Here is a 27,806-nt window from a genome sequence, read left to right on the forward strand (position 1 = left end):
CACAACTAGGTGAATGCATTTATTTGCACTTGCTGGGCTTAAACTCTATTGGCCACTTAAGGGATAAGCTACGATTCTTTGGAGAGAACACAGCTGATTTGTTTTTTTGTTTTTTAGGGGGTTAACTGATTCTTTGTGACTATTTTCCTTGCCATTTCTATAACAGAATGGAAACTTATACATTTGTACTACATACGAAATATTAAATATTTGTTTAGACAATCAATTAAATTACAGAAAACTCTATCTGAGTAAAAAAAAAAGGCAGAAAATGAAGATTCGAGAGAAACTTTAATGGGTAACTAAATTGTTTTTCATTACGCTTCAACGTATGACTCGAGTTAAATATTGAGTGAGACTTGTTGATAAAATATGACAAGTTCAAGCTCTGGTGGACTGGAGGAGGTGAGGCGGCGCCGTCGCAGCCAGACCTGGGCCCTCAGGGGCGTGCTCAGCTGGGTGAAGCCACAGGAAGAGAGCATTTATCACGTGAGTATATTTTTGTGTTGATATACACACATACACATACAGGGGGCCCCCACTCGCTGGCAAAACACTCACACAAACACACGCATATATATATATATATATACAGTCAGACGTAAACATATATCGAGAAAAGAAATGTTAGAGTATATATATGTAGTGGAATATATAATGGGAGACCACAAGGTGCAATCCTCGGTTCCCTGATGTTTCGGATTCGCGGAGATGGCGTAGAGACCGGCTGGAGAAGGTCAGCTCCTGCACTCCAAGGTCCACAGATGATGCAAAATTTGGCAAGAAAAGTAAAAACAAAATGCCTCTAGAACAGGAAACGAAGAAGTTGGTGGAGTGAGCAGACACACACACACCTTCACTTCTTGCAGGATTGACGTTCGATTCCCCGTGGCACCATCTTCCTCCCCCACCCTTCTAAGTGCTGTCAGACATACTGGCTGCGCTTTCTCATCATTTAATTTTCTGTTCCTTTCTTGACAATTTTAGTTAGTTTCTTTTATAGTTTCTTTTTGGCAGATCTGAGTTCTTCGGTGGAGCTGCAGTCAACTCCCTTTTGTATATCATGTAACCAAATCTATGTTTATTTATGTTGGATTGATACTACAGCCAGAGGATGAATTTAATAGATCAGCTTGTAATTATATTTTAGATATAAACCATAATTCTGTTGACCACGGATGTAAATGTCTTAGCTCAAAGATGACTATAGGATCCGGTACCTAAACCCATACAATGGGTCGCTCTATACTCATCCTACAACCACTCTCAGGATGAGTATATCCTGATATGATATATGGATGGGTATATGGCATATACCCCATTCATGGTAAGCCATGGAGTTTGTTGTTTATTTAAATTAGTACAATTGGCTTAGTTTCCACTCAAACTTGAGGAACCGATTCCCGGGCGGGACAGAAATAGTTGGGCACGTTTCACTTCACCTAATGCCTCTGTTCACCTAGCAGTAAATACGTACCTCTGGGAGTTAGACAACTGTTGTGGAGCATCCTGTGGAGGGTCAGTAGTTCCACCTTGTGGGACCTCAGTACGAGCCTAAAGTACATCATTCACACGCTTCCTGTCCACAACAATTAATTATAATTATATATACATTACATTTATAAGACAAACACTCTCAAAAACGTAGCCTGTGCGAATATATAATTACAGGACACATATATCAATATATATATAATTTATATCATACACTCTAGGACCTTTCATATAACTCTGTGACCCCTCCATAGGATGCATATTAATGCCACAGTAATCCTTCCACCACTGTCCACAGGAAGGATATTTACCTGAAGACCATTATCTCTAAAGTGGCCTCAACAGGGTATGGTAAGCTGGATTTTAAACTGAGGTAATATCGACGGGTAGGCGGTTCCATGGATTTTTTTTTCACCCTATGGGTGAAAAAGCATCTCCACTTTTCTGTCCTATATTGTGGCATGTTGAGCTTGAAGCAATTGACCCTCGTAAGAGTAAATGTGACCTTTTGAAAATTGGTCTGGATTAATATCCTCAAACTTGTTCATTATTTTGAAGAACTCGATGAGATCAGTCCTGTCATATGTGGTTTGTAGTGTTTAGTCCTGTGGCTCTCAACTCTTCCTGTAATGAAAGGTTTTGGGATGATTTTTGTCGCCCGGTGTTGAACTTTCTCCGGAGTAGATATGTCTTTCTGAAGGTCAGGTCTCCATGCTTGGATACAGAGGTCGAAATGGAGGCCCATTGGAGATTTGTATAGTTGTATGATCACTTTATTTTCCTTGACGTCCTCCATCAATGTGCAAAGGCTGGGTAGAGGGCCCATAGTAACCCCTTCCATCACTGCCCACAGCATGGGTAGAGGGCCCATAGTAACCCCTTCCATCACCGCCCACAGGATTGGTAGAGGGCCCATAGTAACCCCTTCCATCACTGCCCACAGGATGGGTAGAGGGCCCATAGTAACCCCTTCCATCACTGCCCACAGGATGGGTAGAGGGCCCATAGTAACCCCTTCCATCACTGCCCACAGGATGGGTAGAGGGTCCATAGCAACCCCCTTCTATCACTGCCCACAGGATGGGTAGAGGGCCCATAGCAACCCCTTCCATCACTGTATGGGTGGGTATGGAGTCCATAACAAACTATTAATCTAATTTCCCGAAACGTTATGCATATTAGTGGCTTTAGGTATTGTATGTACTAGCTCTATCCTTAAATCCAACATTATGTTTGTAACTCATCTTCAATGTATGTACCTTTACCTGAATTAAAAATCTAAATCTAAATCTAAAATCTATCTAAACTAACCACGCCCATTATAGTCCAATTCATTTCTTGTTTATCTTATAACTATTTTGTAGTGCTTGCGATACACAATTATACATTATTGAGTAGGCCCACATAACAGTTACTTAAGTAATTAGTTGTACTAATTGTAAAGATAGGTTTTAGGGATGAGTCATAATACTACGGGTGAAGAATTACTCTCGTAGCCCCCTCTAGGATACTATTTACCCCGATGTCCGAATGTCATGAAGAGACATCAAGTTGTCATATTCTTTATATATTATTCCATTCTCGTGATGACTACTGTAACACTGTTTTACAATAGCCACCATAGAAATATTATATAGTTCATTTAATTGTATCCATATGAAAGACTAAATGTAGCATCGGACAATTAAAATCTTAATTACTTTTCTTGAGTGAAGGCATACGAACAGTCAACAAAGATGGCGGACGTAGGAACGCCCCAACGACCTGCCAGAACAGGCAAACAGCCCCCTAAGGAGTCGGTAGGGCTCAAACACATATTATTTTTCACTTAATTATACGAAAAAAGAAGCGATGCTCACATCCCTTTGGAAGAACCCGGCTGGAAATATTGATAAAGCGTTGTACTGGCCTCTCGGTGGCCGGGCCTCGCTGCTCTTGACAGTGACGTTTGTGTTAATCCCCTTTGTCAGGGACAGGAAGCATTATCGAGCTCCCCTCCTAGGTCAACTACTAACTTTTCCCAGAATGCCACCCATAACAGCTGCCTAACTCGGCTACCTATGTACTTCTAGGTGAACAGAGGCATCAGGTCAAAAGAAACGTTCCCAGTTGTTTCTCCTGCCCGGAATCTTCGATTAAGAGTCGAGGACGTAGACCCATATTTAGCTGAATTTACCTGAGGGCTTCGACAAGGACAGGAGGCCGGCGGTTTGTCAAAGGTCCCCCCATTTGCCCTGATGATCTTTTCTAGCTGTATTATAAAACCCAGTAGAGTTTTAGCATTTACGGCTTCGGCGGGTAGGCGGTTCAACGGGTTTACAACCCTATGGGTTGTAAACCAATATACTACATATCCCTATATTGGCCCCTTAGTACTCTGATAATACTAGTTACTTCCATACGAGGATATCATTTCCAAATTATATGTTGACTTGTGCCACACAGTCTCCGTGGCACAGTGGTAAAACACTCTCCCCGGGTTTCGCAAGTGATTTGACCTGGGTTCGTATCCTAGCTGGAAAGGATTGACTAGATGCAATTCCTTTACTGTACGCCTCTCTTCACCCAGCAGTGAATGGGGACCTGGTTATTAAACGATTTAGCGGGTCGTATTCCAGGGAAAATTAAGATTAAGGACTTGCCCGAAACTATGCGTGCTAAACGAACATTTTAGACCTCATTTTACATTGATATTTAAAATATTTTTGGTTTTCAAGTTTTGTCAAATTTGATGGAATGCATACGGCCTGTTGCTGTAGCCACCCCTAACCCTACAACAACAACAAGTTTTGTAAACAGATTTCAAATTGTCATTTCAGTTCTTTGTTTTAATATTTTTGACCTTATGACTAGACAAAATTATTTAAGGATATTGAATAAATATTGGATTATTTTACTACCAAAGCCAGAGAAAACACCAATTACTAAAAGATAGACATGTAGACTTATAGCTTATTTCTTCTTTGATACTCAAGGCATCAGAAGGCTGTCTTGACGTGCGGTAACTGGTCAATTAAGTCAGTTTTCTATTGACAACGATCACTAAAGATGAGAATTATGGTTTGTAATATATTCCTTCTGGTTGTTGTTTGCTATTTGAGTAATTATAGAATCAGTGTAATTTGGGTTATGCATGCCTCTTACATGTACATGCATACTGGGTATATATACAATATACATGTGTTGTGAACTATTTATAAAGCACACTATATTGGAAAATGTTCATCTCTTTTTGTGAAGTAACTTTAAAAGAATCTTTATAATTGACAGACAAAAAAATTTTCACTGCCCAGCTGTACAATATCTTTTGATAACATTCTAATTTACATGGTTTTCAGGTTGTGCTGTGGCTCATGGGCCAGTGTTCAAATAACTAAGTGCCTCAGTGGCACGTTTCCAGCATATCCACAATCCTTAAGCTGAGTTAGGGATCATTAATCAAACAATTCTCAAGTTATACGTCTATAAATTGAATTTTTTTTTTTTTCAATATAGCCTGCAAGAAGGTAGAGATCAAATGCACCATACCTGTTTCTGACAAAGGAATACAAAAGTACCAGTTTACAATCTTTCATTATGTGTCTACTAGCTCTGTTACTCTCGTATATTTCCTCACTCCATACTTCGATTTCACCTCTTGACTTACTTCATCAGCAGGTACTACCTTACTTAAGTCAGCTCTATACTTGGAGTCATTCTCTTCATGTTCTTTTCTCTCTATCATGGCTATACAGTATATTCAGTACTGAATTTTCTTTTCTTCACATGCAGTTACTTCACATAATTATACATAAAGTAATTCTTTTCTCCATATATCCTGTTGATTTCTGTTTTTAAAATTGGTTAATGTATAGGTAAAAATTGCTCACCCAAATTACATTACAATACAGGATACAGTATATATTAAGGAAAAGAAAATATACTGTATAAATATTGAAAATCAATAAAACTTTTAATGCTAAACACTGTCTTAAGTATATTCAGTATATATATCTTAAGTATTTCAGTATATTTTACAAAGTATCCATTTCAAAATGAGTTTGCTATTAATCCAGTTAATTTCTGTATTTCCAGAGTGGGCTGTTAATGTCAGTGATTCGTACTTTGTCTGCCAGTGAGAGCAACGAGCAGAGAGACCGAGAAAAGGCACGATTAGAGAGAGAGTACCGTAAGAGCGACCTGCGCCTTGACCAGCTCATTACCAACCATGATCAGTCACTTAAAGATGTCATGCAGGTATGCTTAACACTTCATCATTACGGTATGTCATATTTTGCTTATTCACACTATTATTTCATGGTCTTAGTTTTATTCCATATTCCTAATATTATTGCATATTTCAGTACAGTACTTATTTTGTTTTATTCATTCATGCAATAATTTTGTGGTAATTGGCAAACAGTTATTGTAATTGCTGACTGCTCCTTCTAAATAGCTTAGTTGAACATAATAAATACCAAAGCTAATGTTTTGCATGCTAGCCACATTGCTCAAAATTAATGAAGATTTGTTAACTGTTAATAATGTAAATACTGTGGTCAGAAAGGTAGTGTTAAAAGATATTTTAATGTTATTCTGAATAAGTAATGGTAATGTCTTATAACAGACATAATAACATAGTATAAAAAAAACAATTATGTATATGTGTATTTTATGAAAAGATTTCAACTAAACCAAGTCTTCTGCACTCTCCAGAGTGCATTATCAAAGTCTGAGTATATAGTTAGGAGGAGATGTAAGCCTCATCCTAACCATATTCTCAGACGTTAATAATGAACTTAAGAGAGTGCTAAAGACTTGGTTTAATTCAAATCTTTACATAAAATATACATAAGTGAGGAGGTTTTATTCAACGTTCTGAATAGCGTTATGTTCTGTTTTTCTCTTAGATCTTTGGAGAAGTGTCTGGTCGTCTTGCAGAATCACGCAAGCGTATCCGCACCATCAAGGACAACTTAGCAGCATGCAAACGTCTTCTACACTGCAAACGTGATGAGTTGAAGGAGCGTTGGCTAGAGGGCGTGGAGCATAAGCATGTCATGCTTCTCTTGGAACAGATGTATGTGCAGTATATACAAATATTATCTTATTTGTTGGCTGGCAGTTGAAGTCATTTAATATTATGGTGCATTATGGACAATTCTGCAGAATTGGCTAATAGTTTCATTTGACATGATACAGAAAAAACTCTCAGAGATAATTTGTACTGTATATGGTATCTCCTATGTCCAGTAGAAAATAAAATGTAAATACTGTATACTGTACTGTAGTTACTATGTCTTCAGAAAGATTAATAAACAAATACTTATTTTCTTAGTTATATTTTTATGTGTTTTCCTTGCTATTTTCAAGTGATGAAGTGAGAGATGTTGGTGACCGAGTCGGGGGCTATATCAACAAGAAGCACTACCTGCATGCTACGCAGCTACTGGTCACCTCTCTCAATCGTCTTGGCACAGACCTTAAGATGGTTGAAGCTCTGAAGGATGTCAATTTGGACCTACATGCCAGAAGAGAGGTAGATATTTATTATACTGTACATGGTCCAGATGCTGGTCAGAGACTGGCATTTGAAATACTGTATGGAGAGAATTTACCCAGGTATATATGAATAACTCAACTCATAATGGGGAATTGGATCCTTATTGTAGGTAGATAATTCATACAGTTTATGAATGTTCTTTATTTGATGGCATATAAAATGCACCTAATTTACAAAAATATTTTTAAACAAAATAATTGCATGTATCATCATGCATGTATTGAATGATTTTTAAGGTTTTGTACTGAGGGAAACATGATTTTGAGCATGTAAATACAATATGTAGTACATTATATTGTGTTGGTGTTGGAACAAAAATGTGTGTCCAATTCACCAGCATATGTACAGTAATAAGTTTCTTGTGAATAGAATAATGCTGATAAAAATAGCTTTCTTTCTTAAATTTCATTAAGTATAATACAGTATATTTACTGGTGTTTTGTCTTCTGTGCTCAAGAAACTTCATGAAGGTCTTATAGATGAGCTTCACAAACACCTGTACCAGCGGTGGACGAAGGAAGTGCTAGCGTTGAGACGGCAGGGTTCAGGCCGAGACTCGACCAACACCCTCACACGGGCGGGGTCAGACCGAGCAAGTCTTGGAACAGGGAAGTCAGATAAGGCTCGCAAAAATCTCCTTGAAATGATGACTACACCAAACAAAAACAAGTTAGTAACTTGTCCCTTTTCTGCCTTATTGAGAAGAAAATGGAATACAGTACCTGTATGATTAAAAAGTAAAGAGATGAATATAAAACATAAATTATGTGGAGAAAATAAAATTCTTAATAATTTTATATTCTTTGTAAAAACCTTGTGTTCTCTCTGTCTACATCTTGACAGCCTCTTATCTTGTATACTATAGTATAACATTTTGTTTTGGCCCAAATGAAGCATTGTGGTAGTAGGATACTAAATTAAGGTGAATATTGTTCAGGTGTACAGTTATTTTTACTGCACGAGTGCAATAAAATTGTAAGTCTCATGAGAGAGCTTGGTCATCCTCAGGGGGGCGGTGGATGGAGAGGGGCTACAAGAAGACGTCACCGGTACAGACCCTGAGGCCAACTCGCAGCATTTCATGGCAATACTCGTGGAATGTCTTGCACTGCTTGGAAAGTTGCCAGATGCTGTTGAGGTGAGAGGCTTCTGAATTAAATTAAATTAAATTTTTTAAGATTTCTCATATGCTTAAAGTCCATGCATTCTTTAAACCTTTATTCAACTGGTGTTAACCCTCAAACCGCTAGGGGCCCAAATGGAATTCACACCCACAGGCGCAACAAAAAAAAAAAATCCAAAAAATTCTTTCGTCTTATAGAAGTGTTCATTTTTGTTCCCTGATCACGGAAAAAATAACAAAAAAATCGTAGGTGGCATATTTTAGCCGAAATAGGGTAGGAAAGTGTGGCAAAAAAGGGGCGTTGGCAGAGCCTTCGCCAGACGAGGTCTGCTCCGCCCGAGCTGTCAGACGGCAGTTGCCACAAATATATTATTACCTAATTATTTCAATGTCTCTGATTGATTTTTTCTTAATTTTTTTGCAGTAATATTATTCCATACAGTGAATTGTGGTATATTTATATTATAAAATGTGTGAACCATCGCTGTACTCAAAATTATGGTGTGCATATTAGTGATTCAATTATTATGTTCATAAAACAATAAACAAATAGTTTTGCTGTTGTTACACTATATACACAGGTTATATATAAGTATTTGCATGTTTTGTACACCATAACGAACTACTAAGTTGGTCTTGTGAGTCAAATAGCAACGAGGAGTGATCGCCAAACACCAGCGAGCCACTCACTGCCACTCCCTCCCTCAACACCACCTCACTCACCCTCATTCACCTCCCACAATACTCTTTCTGTATTTATTCACTATACACAGACGTTATATATACGTATTTACATGTTTTGTTCACCATAACTGTACATCTAAGCTTGTATGGTGAGTAAATGCCATAAGACGTAGCTACTCACACAGTCAGCTGATCGGCGGCCGCCCTCAAGGCCAGACGCACTAATATTTGTCCTCCAACAATATTGTTTGTGGTGTTATTATGCTATATACACACATTATATATAAGTATCTACCTGTTTTATTCACCATACCTGAACAAATAAGCTGGTATGGTGCCCAAAGACCATAGTGGCCATCAGTAAACACCATGCCAAGTCGTGCAGACGACGCTCCTCCCTCACCAAAATGGCGGCTCCCAACCTACTCCTCTCGCTGTTATCACACTATACACACGTTATATATAAGTATCTACATTTGTGTTCACCATAGCGAACCACTAAGCTGGTATGGTGAGTGCAGTCAATAAATGATGGCCACACACAGGCAGAAGATGACGCCACAACCCTCCCTCCACAGCCTTACTCCTCCCTCCATGGAGCACAGCGCTAAATATCACCACAATCCTGCTATTATCAGTATCCTGGTCAGTTTTATCACAGTCAGGGGGCTTCAGTAATACTATCACTGCTAAATAATAGCAGTATCATTTATATTATGGTATTTGTAGGTGATGCTGTGGTCACAAGCTGAACAGCGGTGCTGTGAGCTCATGCTGCGTGCGCCAGCCTTGGTGGCTTGCTCAATACTGACGCTATAACACCCAAGAATGTTGGCCTGGATTTTTTTTCTAGGTGGCATCTGGCAACTATTGGTCGTGGCTGTACTATAGCTGCCCCTATCCCAGGCGGGGCGTTTAAATTATAGCGCTAGACACGAAATCATATATAAATGATGTGCGAGGTTTCGGTTTTGTCACTGATATCATTTATATATGATATGCGCGGTTTGAGGGTTAAGGTTCCCAAGCCTTTTGGACTACGTTATGTTTACATTTAAAACTGTGTATGAAGTCTGCTTGCACCTCTTCACCATTTAGGTAGTACATTCTATTTGTTCTCTTCCCAATAATGACACTTTACAAAAATTTATAATGTCAATGTAGCTCATTTGAGTACAGTACTGGTTTTATCCTGTGAACCCTTGTTCATGTAACCCTATTCCACATAATGACCTTGTCTATTGTATCTATTCCTCTGAGAATATTATATGTAATAATCATATCTCCTCTGATTCTTTAATCTTCCAGTGACTTAAGAAATATTTCTTTTAGTTTTCCTTGTAACTCATAACTCCTCATAAGTTGAGGAAAACTCATTTTCCTTAACCTGAGGGTCCTGATAGTACAGTCGGGTTCGTTCTCGACTCACAGTCGAGTATTCCATGCATGCATGCTTTTACTTATACCTATATGTCTGTGTTGTGCTTATTATTGCGCGCGCGTGTGTGTGTGTGTGCGTGTGTGTGTAATTACCTAAGTGTAATTATAAAGTGTAGTTACAGGATGAGAGCTACGCTCGTGGTGTCCCGTCTTCCCAACACTTTGTCATATAACGCTTTGAAACTACTGACGGTCTTGGCCTCCACCACCTTCTCACCTAACTTGTTCCAACCGTCTACCACTCTGTTTGCAAAAGTGAATTTTCTTATATTTCTTCGGCATCTGTGTTTAGCTAGTTTATATCTATGACCTCTTGTTCTTGAAGTTCCAGGTCTCAGGAAAGCTTCCCTATCGATTTTATCAATTCCTGTTACTATTTTGTATGTAGTGATCATATCACCTCTTTTTCTTCTGTCTTCTAGTTTTGGCATATTTAATGCCTCTAACCTCTCCTTGTAGCTCTTGCCCTTCAGTTCTGGGAGCCACTTAGTAGCATGTCTTTGCACCTTTTCCAGTTTGTTGATGTGCTTCTTAACACTTTGGCGTACCCCGCGCGCCACCCCTCAACTGTGCGATATGGGTCCCAGGGTGTCACGGGAGCGCGCGTAAATTCTGAAAATTGTATACTCTCTTCAACTTTGTCACCTTAATTCTCGTTCTACGAGATTAAATTTTGTATCATTGTGTTGGCAATAGAATTCTCTACAACACTAAATGCATATAAACTCCAAAAGCCCGGCTAATTACCCGCAGCAAACAGAGAAAGTGCGAACGAGTTACCCAGGAGCGCGCAAACGCGATAAAATGTTTTCACTACAGGGTATTTTCACTCTGGTCACCTCGATTTTCGTCCTAGGTCTTTCATTTTGGTCTCAATGGGTTCGCAATAGAATTCTCTAGAGGAACATTAGCATATAAAATAAAAAAACCTGGTCACGCTCCAACCGCCGACGAGTTGAAGACGGGCCACGCGTTAGCCGCAAGTGAGCACTCAGACGCCTTCCAGCTACACTCCCAATTCCCGCCCTTTTCAAGCCTTTCTTTCGCAATTTTCTTCCTGGAAGGGCCTTGTTCATGATCACTATCCATCGTGGAGTAAGCGTAGATAGTTTCTAAAGCTGCAGTAAGAAATATAGCCACGGAAAATAGCCGAAATGTTCACATGTTTGAGATGCAAGGGGAGGCGACATTGGTCACAACAGTGGAGCGAAAACAATGGGCCCACGGCGTGTGCCAAGCTGCCTGAGGGCCACTAGGCTCAACAAAGAAAATGGGAAGACATCGGCGCGCATTTTAAAACCAGTCCCAAAAAAAAGGATAAAAACCTGATTTTTGGCGATTATTTAAAGTGGATGACGCAATGCTGCGTCATCCACGGCATTACCGACAGTAAACGGATGACGCAATGCTGCGTCATGCCTGGGCGAAAGTGTTAAGATATGGGCACCACACAACCGCTGCATATTCTAGCTTTGGCCTAACAAAAGTCATGAAGTATTTCTTTAGTATATCGCCATCCATGTATTTAAAAGTAATTCTGAAGTTAGAAAGCGAGGCATAGGCTCCTCGCACAACGTTCTTTATGTGGTCCTCAGGTGATAGTTTTCTATCTAGAACCACCCCTAGATCTCTTTCTTTATCAGAATTCTTTAAAAATTTCTCACATAATATATAGGTTGCGTGGGGTCTATGTTCTCCTAGTCCACATTCCATAACATGGCATTTATTAACATTAAATTCCATTTGCCAAGTGGTGCTCCATATACTTATTTTGTCCAGGTCATCTTGAAGGGCATGACAATCATCTAAGTTTCTTATCCTTCCTATTATCTTAGCATCATCAGCAAACATGTTCATATAATTCTGTATACCAACTGATAGATCATTTATGTAGACAATAAACATCACGGGTGCAAGAACTGAACCCTATGGTACTCCACTTGTGACATTTCTCCAGTCAGATACATTGCCTCTGATTACTGCCCTCATTTTTCTATCAGTCAAAAAAATTTTCATCCATGTTAGAACCTTACCTGTCATCCTTCCAATATTTTCCAGTTTCCAGAACAACCTCTTATGTGGAACTCTGTCGAAAGCTTTTTTTAGGTCCAGATAGATGCAGTCAACCCAACCATCTCTTTCCTGTAAAATCTCTATGGCTCGATCATAGAAACTCCTAAGTGTGTGTGTATGCCTTTGGGCATGTTTACTTTGCAATGGTTATGATGCATTTTAGTTCACCTTTTATATGTTTAGGCTATATGTAGATATATCCTAATATTACATATTGTATGCTAATGTGTACCTGTATTTTTAGTACCAGGCTGTTGTATATTTATCCAACACCACTCTTCTGACATACTGTACTTTCAAACCTTACAGTCCACGTTTCCACTTTTGCCTCAATTTGGTCCACCCAAATGTACAAAATGCTATTTTACTGAGGCACAGTATAAAGTAAGTGAATTAACTACGTGTAATATTCCAAGCAAAATTTAAAAAATATATAAATAATAATAATGGTATAATGTTACAGACAATTAAGCGCCGGATGCAGAAAGAACTTGGCATCATCATTCAGAGGACGACACAACAGATTGTCGAGTATCACCCTTCAGCGCCCCCCGACGACCCACCAGTGTCAGGGCCAGCTTACTTAAAAGCTGACTCGAGAGAGGCTAAACTATTACAGGAACTCCTGCAGGTTCGACCCAATGCTAAACAAGCAGATATTAGCACCTGCATAAATCTTGTGATCCAATCATGGTTTCTGACATAGTCGATATACTGTATGTCTATATTATCTAGTACTGTACTATTTGAGTTTACTTGAAAAATTTATTTGCACAGGTGGTATTTGATCAGTTCCGGCTAGTAGTTGCAGCTCATCAGTCTGTTCTTGTTAGTATGCGCGCCTCGTCTGATAAACATGGGATTGAAGTGCTTCTCTACACCATGCCTGATGTTTGGTCCAAAGTGCAAGCTTCTGTATGTATTCTAGAGTACACATTTGTTGTAACATTAGAAGCTAGTGAAGATTGCATTTATATATAAGAAATATGACATAGACCATTGATGTGTGGCAGTTACAAGTGCACAAAATTATAGCTATAAAATCACAATACTGTATGTATTGTAACACCAAATTTTGAAGTGCACAAGTGTTTATTCTAAGCTTAAGCACAGATAAGATAAAACATTAGTAAATCGTGATGATTAATTGCACCAGATATCATAGCCAACAGGCAGAGCTTGAGAGCTAGATCTGAACTCTAGTATATATAGGTAAGCAGAAAACACCCATTCATACCATCCACTCTTATTATAGAGCCTCCCCATACCACATCTTTACACACACACACCTCTCACCACACCCTTCGTACCAGACTCCTCTCACCACACCCTTCGTACCAGACTCCTCTCACCACACCCTTCGTACCGGACTCCTCTCACCACACCCTTCGTACCAGACTCCTCTCACCACACCCTTCGTACCAGACTCCTCTCACCACACCCTTCGTACCAGACTCCTCTCACCACACCCTTCGTACCAGACTCCTCTCACCACACCCTTCGTACCGGACTCCTCTCACCACACCCTTCGTACCAGACTCCTCTCACCACACCCTTCGTACCGGACTCCTCTCACCACACCCTTCGTACCAGACTCCTCTCACCACACCCTTCGTACCGGATTCCTCTCACCACACCCTTCGTACTCGACTCCTCTCACAACACCTTCCTTTCACATTCCTCTCACTGCACTCATCCCACCAGCTTGCTGATCCTTACATTGTACAGTACTTAACACACACACTGTCTTTCTATGTGCATCATCTTTTTACTTTGTAATGGGATTGTGAGTAATATTTGGTACCATCTGAATATCCCACGGTATTACAGTCAAAATTCTGGGTTTGAATCTCTGGTGGGACAGAATTACTTGGATTCGTTTTATGTCACCTAATGGACCTGTTCAGCTAACAGTAAATAGGTACCCAGGAGTTAGTCAGCTTGTTGTGGGATTGTGTCTTGGGAAGGGTCAGTAGTTTAACCTTGGGGTGAGTGGGGGTTACTTAGATATAAGTTTAAAGTACAGTATATATACACTGGTTGCCCGTCTTCTCGACACAATGAATTATTACTATTATTATTAAGTAGTCTTTCTGGCTTGGTATCTTCTTTTGGTAATTAGAATATTTACTTACCTATGTAAATCAGTCATTCACAAGCATGACCTGCTGAAGCTCATTCTTCCTACATTACTATGCAGTTCCACATTTTAAGGACACTGAATATCATAATATTTTTTGTACTGGGGACATGACTGGCATAGCATGTTGGGAATAGCCTCCTTATAAAAGGTGGTCATGTAAAAATACCGAGTTCTTTATAGAATACATAAAATATTTTCTGTGTGGATGACATATTTTATTGTAAAGATCTGATGATGTAAAGTGTATAGATACGATTCTTCCCGTTTAACAGCTTCAAGTGATGTTGAGTGAATACTTGGACTTGAGTCAACTAGGGACCAACCAGCAGCAAGCTCCGGCGGCAACATTCACAGAGACTGCCACAGATATTTCCTCGTTCTTCACCAAGAAACGCATTCCTAGGTTTGTTGTTTTCTATATTATTTTTTAATACTACCAACCCACAGAGCAGGTGGGTAGCCGGGTGGTCAGGAGACAGTGGGTGGGCAGGTGGGAGTAGCAGGATGGGTGGTTAGAGTGGGTGGGTGAGTAGCAGTGGGCGGGCAGGCAGGCGGTTGCGTGAGTGGGCGAGCTTTTGACTAGGACTAACACGGGAACCGGAACACATTTTCTTATGGAAAAACTCTTTTCGGTTTACGAATTTTCGGTTTACAAACCGTCTCTGGGAATGGAATAAATTTGAAAATGGAGGTACAGTACCACTATATCCGAATAAGTGAGCTCATTCATTATGGTGCAGTGAGAAGGCAGTGGTGCAAAAATATCAGCAGTTTCAAAGTGATTTATTACAATTATAGGAGAAATGGAATACCAGGAGCATAGCTCTCATCCTGTAACTACACCTAGATAATTACACTTATGTAATTACACAGATATCATGCTCCTTAATTCATGCATCATGCCTCTTAATTCATGCATCATGCCTCTTAATTCATGCATCATGCCCCTTAATTCATGCATCATGCTGCTTAATTCTGTGTGAAAATATTTTATACTTTTAAGAGTGTTTCCAGTATGGTATTTTCCTGTTGTAACCTTTGATTTTAGACTACACTTGTATTGTCTTGTAATATCCGATATTGAAATTGATGTTAGATATTACGAAAATGACTTACTGTACCTTTAATGTGTAGTATTATATTGTCACATGGTTACAATGCTGTCCTTCTTACTAGAGACTGCACATATTATATTTTGCCTCTGAACTTGATTTTTAAATATACTGCATTAATCTTTATATCATCTTAAAAATATTTGTCACTTTGTAGCAAAGATGTTTTTCACATAATAAATAAGTTTAGTCACTTTTAAACTTTAATAATAAATGTCTAAGTCAATAGCAGCTATCTTTAGCACTTTAATAACCATATTTTTTTTTTTTTAGGTCCAAAAATTACTCACTTTTCAAATTTGAGGCCTCGTATCATGCCATGACAATGAACTCTTACCTTATGGAGCAGGCAGCCGGGCAAGGCGGACTAGACGAGTTTGATTTTGGTTTATCTATCCCAGGTGCGTGCAGGTCACTTTGTGTAACTTTACTAGCTGTAGAAGGAAAAGAAGATGAGATAGCAAAAGGAAGATGGAAAGATAATAGAAGGGAGTATAGTATTTGAGTGAGATAGTGGTGGTTTGCTATGCACAGTACAGTATTCCTTAACTTGCATCTCTATGAAAGGGGCTGTGGTGGTTTGTAATTTAATGCAATTAAAGACTTAGGGTTTGGGGGCTGAAGGTAGTTTGGGGAGGGTAACCATAAACCCCACTGGCTTGTCGTAAATATCAGAGTGCTTTACAGATAACTGCATAGGAATGACAACTGCTGCATATTAACCTGGTTTGCGATATAATGCTCGTGAATGACTTTACTGTACTTGTAATGAACTGTTGAAGATCATACTTTTGGAAAAGGGTTGATAATATTTCTGTCTCTCTCATTTCCACATAAAAAATATTAACACTTTAATTACTGTACTCCCAAAAGAACACCAATTTTAATTTCCTAAATTTGATAAGATTATAGATGAAATTGTATTTAGAGATATAATGTAGTTCAAGAATGAATATTGTGTTGTCAAAGTGGTTTTTTGTTTTAATTGATTCCAAAAAAATGTACCTTAAAGCTGTTCTTTTCTTCTTTCCTAATATTGTATCCATCCTTTACAGATGCTAACACTGGTAGTAATGCTAAGAGCAGTAGTAAAAACATGAACGAGAAGCCACTAGTGTGTCCAGCGTCACCTCACAACATAACTGCGATCTTCAACCCTCTTCAATCTTTCGTCAGAGAAATTGAAGATGCCCTTGGATGTTCACCAGGGTACGAAAGGCAGCTGTGGTGGTTATCATTCATCTTCAGTTAAATTAGAAGTTGCTTTAGAATTGGATCTTGTTCATCCATCTGATCATCTTCATAAACTTCTGTTGTTGAAATGATTGATCAAATAATCCAACCAACACACTTGAAAAGAAATGACAGTGCCGACAATTTTATCTGTTCTGGACCGTCATCAGGTTGTGACATTTCTTTTCATGCATATGGGTTAGCTCATTTGTTTTCAGAGCTTCCGATTCATACACAAAGTTATTTCGTTGTTTGCCAAACGGGTTGTGTCTGATAAATGCACACCTTGTCTGTCTTATATTGATCCAGTTAGAAATGGTTCAAGATAATTCCATAGCATTCTCTGTCTCTGCATGTCATGTTTTTATTTGTCAAATATTTATTGTGATTTTATTTGTTTTATACTTTTCATGCATTCTCTTCACACTGATGTTCTAACTTCAGATTTTATTTGGACTACTCTCTCAGGTATGCATGCCTACCAAGGATTACCCTTTCACCTCATGTAGATCTACTGCACTTAATTCTTCATTTCCTCTTCTGTAGTTCCACTGAACTACATACTTCATTTCCTCTCCTATATATCTACTGTATTTGTAACTATTATTTTACATGGCATCTTAATGTTTTCAGTTGTATTTTGTGTTTAATTGTGCAAAAAACTGGCACATAAACTTGCATCGCTAATACTGTACTAGAATTGGTGACTTAGTACAGGATATGTGACATATTTCACATTATTCATTATTTGAGGTAACATACAATATTTAGCTACTTTTATTTTATTTATTGTGTTTTATGCTACAGTATTTTGTTATGGCCTCTTTTTTTCTATATCACTCATTAGTATAACTTAAGAGTTTAGTGACTATTAATATAAATGTTTGTACTAATCTGAATATACTAGAGTGGACCTCTTATGTGTTTGCAGGACACATTGTACATTGTATGTGTTCATCACCGACTACATTAAGGATGCGTTCCTGGCACAGTTGCATGTGGAGACTGCGGGACGGTTGGAGCAAGCCACTAAAGCATTGGATCAGTGGCGTACATGCAAGGACCCCAGCTTGCTCAAGACCATGAAAGTCAATAGGCCTTTGTTACAGGTATGTTTTCCTACTACAATATTTCTAAATGCACACACACATCAATTTATTTGTCGTGACCCTTCCTTCTAGGTATTGCTTGGATGGTGCATTTTTATCATAATACATAATACAACTGCCACATCCCTACTATTTGGAGTAGGGATGTGGCAGTTGTTTCAAGCAATACTCATTAGTGCAAAAAGTCTCATTTTCCTGCGATGCCAAGGGAAGGAAATTGGGCAGGAGGCACTAGTGCCCAAGTGCCCTCAATCTCATGAAAATGGCGAATGGGGAAGTGATGATTATTTAAAATGATATTGGTAAATAAATTGGAGTTGTATTATATAAACAGTTTACTTTGTATAGTAGTTCATATGACATGTTAATTAAGAGTACTTTGTTTACATCTAGGTGCACAAGCAAATACCGACTGGTAAAATTTTTGGATTTATGGTTTCTTCGGGATAGTGTTACTATTTTGTCCTGCCACCAGTAATGGTGTTTATATTCTCTCTACCAGAGCAGCATCAGCGTGTGGCAGAGTATCGAGGAACTAAGGTGGCTGCTTGGGGCGCTGCCACTCTATGCTGACCATTTTGTCTCTATGATGTGCAACACACTCATGAACTACCGCGAGACGTGCCAGGCGGCATACCGAGGCATCACCCAACCAGACTCCGAGGACAAGAGGATCATTTCTGCTACGTGGGCCAAGGATGAGGATATTAGTAGATTCTTAAGGTATGTGGGGTATTAGTTACAGTGTATTGAAGATACTGATATTCTTGCTAAAAAAAAATAGTCTTAAAAAAATGGCTAGGTATATGGATTAGCTGTTTTGACAAAAAGTACAGAAGTTTTTCTTTAACAGTAGGTTTCTTAGTGATGTATTTTTCTGTAAGTACCTGATTTGACTTTTACCTAAGGACCACCATCTCTGGTGGCCTGAGGATTTTTTTTACTGATGTTATATAAAGTAAATCTATACAACATGTGTTCTCACACTTATTCATCCCACATTTTACATATATAATTTTAACTTTTATCATAATTTAGCTACAAATGAAGAAGAATCACTGAAAAAGAAAAAGACAAGTTAGATAAACAATATGTGATTCAAACTATAAATGTCATTGTTGGGAGTCTTGGATAATTGGATAACTTAAGATGTGGCTAATTTGTACACGCTCTCTCTCTGACAGAGATTTGCCCAACTGGAGAGCCCTTCAGGCAGGAGTGTCTACTGAGTGTGCTGTTGAGGGAGAAGAAAACCCAGAGGAGGTGCGTACTGTCCCTAGGAAAGCAATTCTGCATGTAAATGGAAGAATGATTGAAGGTGAAAGTCTCGTTTATTCAGAGAATAGGTCACAGTAACTTGCTGAAAATAAATAACCAGATGCCGTACGGGAAACGAAATGAAAGTGACGATATTTTTGTCTGTCCTGGATCCTTATTAAGTTTTAATGACTTGAAAAGGGTCCACTGCAGACCAAAACGTTCTTACTTTCAATTCGTTTCATGTGTGGGTCGAGCTATTTATTTCTCATTGAAAAATCAACCTTAAGAAAATAAATACAGAACTTATGAAACATTCAAGCATTGTGGGAGTACTTATCTGCAAAGTTTTACTCCACATTATAATGTAAAGGAATTTATGTTGAATTTGTTTATATAATTTGGTGTACGAACTTGGCTTTGTGCATGTACATGGGTTGATGCATGACTATGTGGCTTGAGTTGGTAAATGTCCAAATATTTGCATATGTACATGGCTTGGTGTGCTTTTGGTGGTAAAGATAAAATGTGAGGAAATTCTGGCTAAGGAATCTTGTGGTGGAGTAATTGGTGTTACCTGGTAGCAAGCGAGAAGACAAAACGGGCCAGTCAGTAGATAATGTGAAAGCTGCCTGATGATCTCGCTTATGCTAAACAGCACTTGGAAGAACCAGAAGTATGCAGTACAGTATTGAGCCTTCTAGGGATTATTCTGACCTGCATCAAGTTTTCTTGAATTTTTTCCTAACACCCGGTAATTTACTTAAGTTTACCCGAGGGACATCATCTCTAGTGGCCTCAGCAGGGGGACAGGCACCTGCTGCACCAGTGCCCGAGTGACTGTCTGAGTGTCAGACTGTGAAAGAGCTTTTCATATACCAAGTACCGAGAGCCTGATTTTGTGTGTTTCTGGGATGGGGGGGTTTATGGTATGAAGATTTTCCATCCTGTAGCATTGTGCTTATGTAATATTAATATTTGGATTCTGTTACAATAGTTGTGTTATATGCCAAAATTTATGGGCAATAAGGGATATTTAATATTGCAAAAATAGACTTTCTAAACACTGTACATCACCCTTGACTTAATGAATCATATCTCAATTTTCTATTTGATTACAAATCAGCAATACCATTTAATAGACACTTGATGTTATTTTAGCTCTTTTTTTTTCACTAGAAATTGGGATGCATTGTTTGGTCTCATTGGTTGACTGCTGACTTATTGCAACTACTGTATATCTTGCACAATGAACTCGCAAGAACGTGATGAATCTATAAACAAATATTGACGATTGGATCAAACCCACATCTCTCAACTCCTCAGGCATATACATGCAGTTAGTAGTGTATATATATCCTCATGCTCTATCAAGTTACATCAATTGTCAAATGATTTTCCTGATTTCAACAGGTTGGTGAACGTAATCGGAAGGAAGCGGAAATCCTTACTGGTAACCTTGGAGATCAGCTGATACCACAGCACGAGATTTTGGCTGATCCATCACAGCTACGGACTTTGGCTCATTTGCAAGAGAGTCTAGTAAGTTTATTAAGTTTGTTGAAAGTACTGTCTATGCTTGATAATTTGAGTCATATGATGGCCCACCCATATTCAAGTTAGACCACTTTTTTACTGAGAATGTCCAAAAATGAACAAATTAGAATTTATTTTGGTTTCTAGTTTGCCAGAAATTACAGTAACCTGTATCTCTAAGATTCTTAAAGTTAAAAATTAAGGGTTAATGGTAGGGTTGTATACATCACATATTTATAAATATATTTGCTTCAGGTAAGAATTTGAGCTCAGTTGTATACGAAGATGGTGTGTGCTTGATAAAGCATCACACACTTGATTTTCCTTTTACACGATAGAGTACTTAAAAATATCCAGTGAAGTAAAATCAAACTACAGTATCTTCATCCTTCACTCAGTAAAGTATTTTATGGCTGTGATTGTTCAGTGTAGGGTATCATACATCCTCGGTTTAATCAAACATTTTGTATGTAAGTGATTATTCTTTTTTTCTGAAATGATTCTGAAGGTACACGACAAGTATTTTATGTCGATGATCGTTTCTTGCTGGGAAGGATTTAGAAGCTGCATCATCATGTATTTTATGTCGGTGATTGATCACTTCAGGAATGGTTCGGAAGCTGCATCGTTAAATTTGCAACGTCCCTCCCCAAAAAATCCACGTCTTCTGGCATTATGGTGTCGGGTGAAGTGCCTCCAGTCTCAGATGCCTCTGTGCAGACGCTTACATCTCTCGCAAAAGATTTTGAAGAGCTTGCACATACATGTTTGTTGGTGCTACATTTAGAGGTTGGTGTAATACAGTGTATGTGCACTTGTAGGCTGTGAATGTAGTACAGTACTGTATATATACATAGAGATAAGTGTAGTATACTGCATAGTGAGTGTGCAGTTTGAAAAGTTCCCTCTGGTGCCATTGTAGTACAGTATGTTTTTACCTGACTGCATAATCATGTCCAATAGACACAGTGGATTTTACATAAGTGATCAACCAAATGATCCACTCAGAATGAAACTGTTCATATAGCTCAGATCCTGATTTATTTAATGAATTAGATATTAATAGAATTTAAATGGCACAGACAAATCTTCCACAAGTACAATGTCACATGCAAATTCTATGCTAAGAGAACATTAAGATATGGGCATAATGGAAACTGCAACTCCTACAGGTCTAATGTTTCAGTACCAATATTTATGTTTCAGGTTCGTCTTCACTGCTTTTTCTACCTGCTCCCTGTGGCCAGGGGAGGAGGGTTTGCTTCCGGTCTGGACTCCCAGGAGCCTGACACTGATGTCCTCAAACTAATCAAGGATCTTGCCACCATTGATGAAGCACTCAGTAACACGTTACATCCACGGAAATGCAAGGTACAATACAGTACTTGTATGAGTAAATACATGTACAATATTTGAATTTAGTTATAAGCTGTGTATGTGCACATAAGGTATTTCAGTTCTGTATTTTCAGTGTTTAGTTGAGGTGGTGGGTATAGCACCAACTAGCAGCTCTCTTTTCTTGGTCTTCGAAGAATGAACTAAGATGCAAGCAGGTTATTGATAATTATAGTACAGTTTGGTTTATTCTCAGTTCACAATCGAGAATTCCGAGTTTGAATCCCGGGTGGGGCAGAAATTGTTGGGTGCATTTCCTATCACCTAATGTCCCCAATCACCTAGCAGTAAATACATACCCAGGAACTAGTCGGCTTGTAGTGGGGTTGCATCCTAGGTGGGTTCAGTAATTCAACCCTGGGAGGGGGGGTTGTAACACAGGGGGGGGTTATGGCTCTCCGTCCTTTACCCCTTACTGTACATCTACCCGAATTCTGATTTATTTCTCTTCAATCCAAGGGACCCCAGAGCTACTAATCTAAGCCGAATCCCACGCCACGTGGTCTTAAGCCGTTTGACCGGCTAAGATTCTACAGCCTTTACGACGTGGAACTAGACCCCTAGCAAACTCTAGAATATCCTTACGCCGCCACCACCTGACCATTAACACTGGTAGCAATAACTGAGGTCTGGACCGATTATGTTCTCAATAAACCTTGGGGCTTGATCCCCAGTTATTTGGAATAGGAGGGAAGAATCTACGTTATGTGTGGGTAATTCTCACAAACACAAGGGATAGCTGAACTCTTAATGGTTGTTGGGCTGGCGGCCCAACCAAAACTCGGACTCGTGGAAACCAGGTGTCAAGGACAATGAACAATATAAAAACATAAAAATGGAAATAATAAAAATGCAAATTACTAACTAAATAATTTATTCAAAATCTAAAACAAAATCTAAATCAAAGCACTCCTTATCATTAACACTCCCTGACTTAAGGCATGAGATGAACTAATTTCCTATACCAAACTATAGCAACTATACCTCTTTACGTGACCAGCTGATGCAATGCTGATCTTGGGGAGAGGTGGAGATGGGGTACCTCTCCCAGTTGATGACCGGTCCACACTGATCCTACCTCGCTCTGCTCAACACAGAAGCCGGTGGAGGGTATTCGTACACTAGGCTTACCAAGTTTACTAGCAGGGTTTAAGTTAAACAACTAATCTCTGTTGTACGGAACGACCCAGATGGTTGAACTCTTATAAACTGAAGGTAATTGCACAGGCATCTTAGGGAAGAGCTATTTCCGATTACAAAATGGCTATTTGACTTTTGAGAATTACTAAATGTGGAAAAATCTGATGACCCGTGACCGCCAGGTTGTCAAGGTCACTCCGCGCCAAGGGCTAGTCCCGGCTCGTGACGTCACTGATGGTGACTTACTAAAGTATTATGTCAATTTAGGATACTCTTGATACTTTAAACAGGAATACTATTGAATACAATTTGAAAATTTGAATGAAGACTAATTTCTCTAAATTACTGAATTCTGTAAAATAATTCATTATACGTTGCTTTAAGACAAAGGTGGTGGCCATTTTGTATCTCAACCGCTAATCCTCAGGAGATATGACCTTGTGCTTGGGTCAGGTCAAACTACAACTTTACTCTAACTTTTGTACAAAGGCATATCCCACTGCCTCCATACAATTACTTATTTTAAAACAGCTTTAGTTGTTACAGGGGGTTGAAAGAGTATTGAGGCCATCTTTTGTGAGCGATCCCACATCTTTGGATTCCTTAGGCGCACACACTACAGACAGAACCATGTCTGGGGAGTCCAGGGATGTGGGGTTCAGTCCCATTGTACGGCCTCTATATGTTCCCAAAAATTCAGCACATTCATATGGATGTTTCAGGTTTTATCTCTTAATTATTTTCGAGTTGTTGGTCAAGATCTATCTGGTGATAGATCTTGACCATCTAAGTGAGTACCTAGTTGTGTTTGCTGGGATTGAGCTTCGACTCTTTGGTCCTGCCTCCCAACAGTTAATCAACTGGTGTACAGGTTCCAGAGCCTGTTAGTCTCTGTCATATCATCATATGTACATTTGAAACTGTCTATGGAGTCTGTCTCCGCCACATCACTGCTAACTACCCTGACACTGAAAAAATTCCTTATAAAGTCTCTGTTGCTCATTTCAGTTCAAAGTTTCCACCTGTGTCCCCTTGTTTGTGTTCTGCCCATGCTAAATAATTTGTCTTTGTCCACCTTGTCAAATTCTTCTGAGAATTTTTTAGGGAATGATCATGTCTTCCCTAACTCTTCTGTCATCCAGGGACATGGGGTTTAATTCCCATAGCCTTTCCTCGTAACTCATACCTCTCAACTGTGGGACTAGTCAGGTGGCATACCTCTGCAACTTCTCTATGCCATCAGAATCTTCTCTGAAGTTGTGGTTGGGATAAGTTACTATGAAAGTAAGTGCTTTATTGTTTGCAGAAGCATCTTATTGATTTAATGGACTCCCAATTTTGCTTTCACAAATTCCTCTTTTTGTAAATCACATATCTTAGATATGCAAAATTATCAGCAAATTCCTATCGTTGACCACTTTCACTGATTTCTTTCAATTAAATTTACTTTTCGTTTTCTCTTCTAATTTGATTCAACATATTTTACAAGGTATGAAACACCGTATCTCTAGGTCACTGCACATATCTTTTCAGTATATCTTTGAAGGCTTGGGACCTTTGATAGCCAACATATTAATGACATCTGTAGTGCACATTCGCCGCATCAATGAAAATGGAATCAAGAAAATGTGTAGGAACATCTTTAGCATTCAGCAGCAGCTTACCAACATCACCATGACAAGAGAGCTGGCGCTGGACCAAGCGCGGCAGTATTATGAGATGATGTATCATTCTCCAGACGTGAGTACTATGTACATGTGGTCATGCATAATTAGATGAATTGGTAATTCACAGTAACCTATTATTATTATTATTTGTTTTTGCTACCTATTTGTAAGTTTGAACATACATAGTTGGAGTGTTCAAAACCAGAATGAATTCAAAATCCAAATGTCAATAATATATCTTCTTCAAAATCCAAATGTTGATAATATTTCTTCTCTACCGAGGAGTTCAAGGTTGAATTCCATCCTATGCCTTCACTATTTTCTTAATATATCTCCTATATACTGTACTGTAATGCCATAATGAAGAATACAAAAAACACAAATAATAAATATACAGTATACAGTAATACTAAAACTTCTTTTTAATCTGCAGGAAATTCTCAATGCAATAATGAACCGAGGGAAGCAGTTCTCAGAGCTGGAGTACATCAATGCATTGCAACTTTTACACAGGTCATCTCCCGGCCACTCTCAGGAACTATTACTCACGAGCCTTCAACGACTCTCGGAGATATTAGGCGATATCGGCGTCACGGTCTAAAACTTTTGTGGATCTAGACATTCCAAAGACCTTTTCATACAAACATAAAATTACCATAGTTATATAGTCTAATGTATATCTAATTGTGTATATAAATGCTGTATTTATAAATTGTATTGTTCAGAGAATGATTATAATATAGATATATTGATTTTATATTTCTTGTTAACAAGTTAGAGTAGGACAAATTAGGGTCATTGTTGTAGAAACATGGATACCATGATATGAACATGCTGTGATACCAATAAAATGTAGCTATTTAATTCAGTGTTTTTATAAGTAATCTTCTTTAACTGGTATGTAATTAAAGTTTCCAAAGTATTGAGGCATTTGATCTGGTGGTCATATATAAGTTATGTTTTCCTCATTAACAGGTTTGGTTTGAATGTAAAAGAGCATCGAAGCTCTGTGTTTACTAGTTGTGTTTTTACGGGGGTTGAGCTTTGCTCTTTCGGCCCGCCTCTCAACTGTCAATCAACTGTTTACTAACTACTTTTTTTTTTTTTTCTCCACACCACACACACACACACCCCAGGAAGCAGCCCGTGACAGCTGACTAACTCCCAGGTACCTATTTACTGCTAGGTAACAGGGGCATTCAGGGTGAAAGAAACTTTGCCCATTTGTTTCTGCCTCGTGCGGGAATCGAACCCGCGCCACAGAATTACGAATGCTGCGCGCTATCCACCAGGCTACGAGGCCCCCCCCCCCATGTGGTGTTTACATGATTGATATACGGTGCATCTGAGCTGTACGGTGTCTCCATGAATGTTCTTTGTACATATAGTATATGTGGATGGAGTTACGAGAGATCAAGATGATATTAGAGAAGGCTATCACCTGTAGTTTACCTATAGCTAGTTTCAAGAGTTGTAATACACCTGCAGCCAGGCTTTTCTGGTAATACCTTTATCAGTAAGGCTGTAGCTGACACTGTAGCATACCTGGAGAGAGGTTCTGGGAGTTCTTCTACTCCCCGAGCCTGCCCTGAGGCCAGGCTCAACTTGTGACAACTTGATCCAACAGGCTGTTGCTTGGAATGACCCGTAGGCTGGTCCACAGGCTTGCGTATCCATGATAACCCAGCTGCTCCATTATGAATGAAGCATGTTAAGAGTGTACAATACAGTGATGTAACAAGTAAATGGAACAGAGCAGAGAAAGCAATGCAGATAATATAGTTCAGAGAATTACCAGTGATGCATAAAGTTGCATTAGAATGAAAACTTAGAATAAGAGCAGGAGAAATAAATAATCGACATAGCTTGTGTGGCTTTTGGTGGACTTAGAAGAAGAAATAATGCTGGTATGAAAAGGGGTAGATTATAAAAGCACGTGGCTTGTTAGATGAGCAAAACCATCCAGTGATGTAATTAGTTTCCTATTGTCAAGGACAGGAAACCTGTTGGTTCTATTGATGTCCCTGTAGGCCAACTACTTTCCCAAGATGTAACTCGCAAGTCGCCTAACTACCAGGTATCTATTTACTGCTAGGTGAACAGATCTGTTAGGTGAAAGGAAACATGCCTAGATGTGTATGTTTTGCCTCAAAATTGAATTTGAAAATTTTCAGTCATGACCCGACTGCATTAAAGAAGTATAATTAGTTGAACCTGAAGAAAGGAAGGGCAAGAAAATAGGTGCACAAATGAACGAGAATGGGACATGCATGTACACAATGCTTGAGAAGTAGCAAGAGAAAACTATTATAATAACCAGAAGAGTTCGCTGTGTCCAAGTCAGTGCAATATTTAGAAACAGAATCTAGAATGTGCTACAGCACCATAGCTGAATCATACAAATGCTGACTCCACTTACTGGAGATGGAAAGTGGGACAATATTTCTAGGGCAAGCCAGATGTGATGCAGTGCCAGACTACCAAAAACCCATAGCATGTACAGCATTGTTATATGGCTGTATTGTTAAAAGCAAAAGTAAATTGACTGAAGATCTTGCAGACATGAGAAACATCCAAGTAGCTTACCAAAATAAACAGCTAGACGAAGAAAAAACAAATGAATACATTTCAATAATTATGTGATGAGTAAAGTCAGGGAATGGCAGCAAATGATGAAAGGTTTTCCTAATGTTGCCATCATTTTCAGAGTTTACTCAAGAATGTCATGTTAAGCAGTCCCTGCAGACGCAGAAGCAGTTCCCGTGGTGTAGTTGGTAAGACACTTGCCTGGCGTTTCACAAGTGCTTTGTCCTGGGTTCTTATCCAGGCTAGGGAGGATTTATTGGGCGTCAATCCTT

At 38.9% G+C, this 27,806-nt stretch overlaps 1 protein-coding gene across 3 annotated transcripts; it reads left to right on the top strand.

The window, feature by feature from the left end:
• Sec8 (Secretory 8) lies at positions 1-25,812 on the top strand. 3 transcript variants are annotated; one of them, XM_045738671.2, is made up of 19 exons: positions 1-489; positions 5,569-5,730; positions 6,384-6,553; positions 6,847-7,012; positions 7,494-7,705; positions 8,045-8,174; positions 12,820-12,987; positions 13,134-13,271; positions 14,772-14,902; positions 15,885-16,012; positions 16,667-16,820; positions 17,776-17,953; positions 18,456-18,676; positions 19,138-19,216; positions 20,624-20,752; positions 21,353-21,535; positions 21,953-22,117; positions 24,815-25,021; positions 25,382-25,812. In XM_045738671.2, the coding sequence occupies exons 1-19, from the start codon at positions 373-375 to the stop codon at positions 25,547-25,549; spliced, it is 3,006 nt and encodes a 1,001-aa protein (XP_045594627.2). In that variant the 5' UTR covers positions 1-372; the 3' UTR covers positions 25,550-25,812. The 3 variants fall into 3 exon arrangements, with proteins under 3 accessions (XP_045594627.2, XP_045594628.1, XP_045594629.1); XM_045738672.2 differs by lacking the exon at positions 1-489 and adding an exon at positions 3,173-3,293; XM_045738673.2 differs by lacking the exon at positions 1-489 and adding an exon at positions 4,528-4,554.
• The last annotated feature ends 1,994 nt before the right edge of the window (positions 25,813-27,806 follow it).

This window comes from Procambarus clarkii, chromosome 43, assembly GCF_040958095.1.
Source record: "Procambarus clarkii isolate CNS0578487 chromosome 43, FALCON_Pclarkii_2.0, whole genome shotgun sequence".
NCBI classification, from domain to species: domain Eukaryota; kingdom Metazoa; phylum Arthropoda; class Malacostraca; order Decapoda; family Cambaridae; genus Procambarus; species Procambarus clarkii.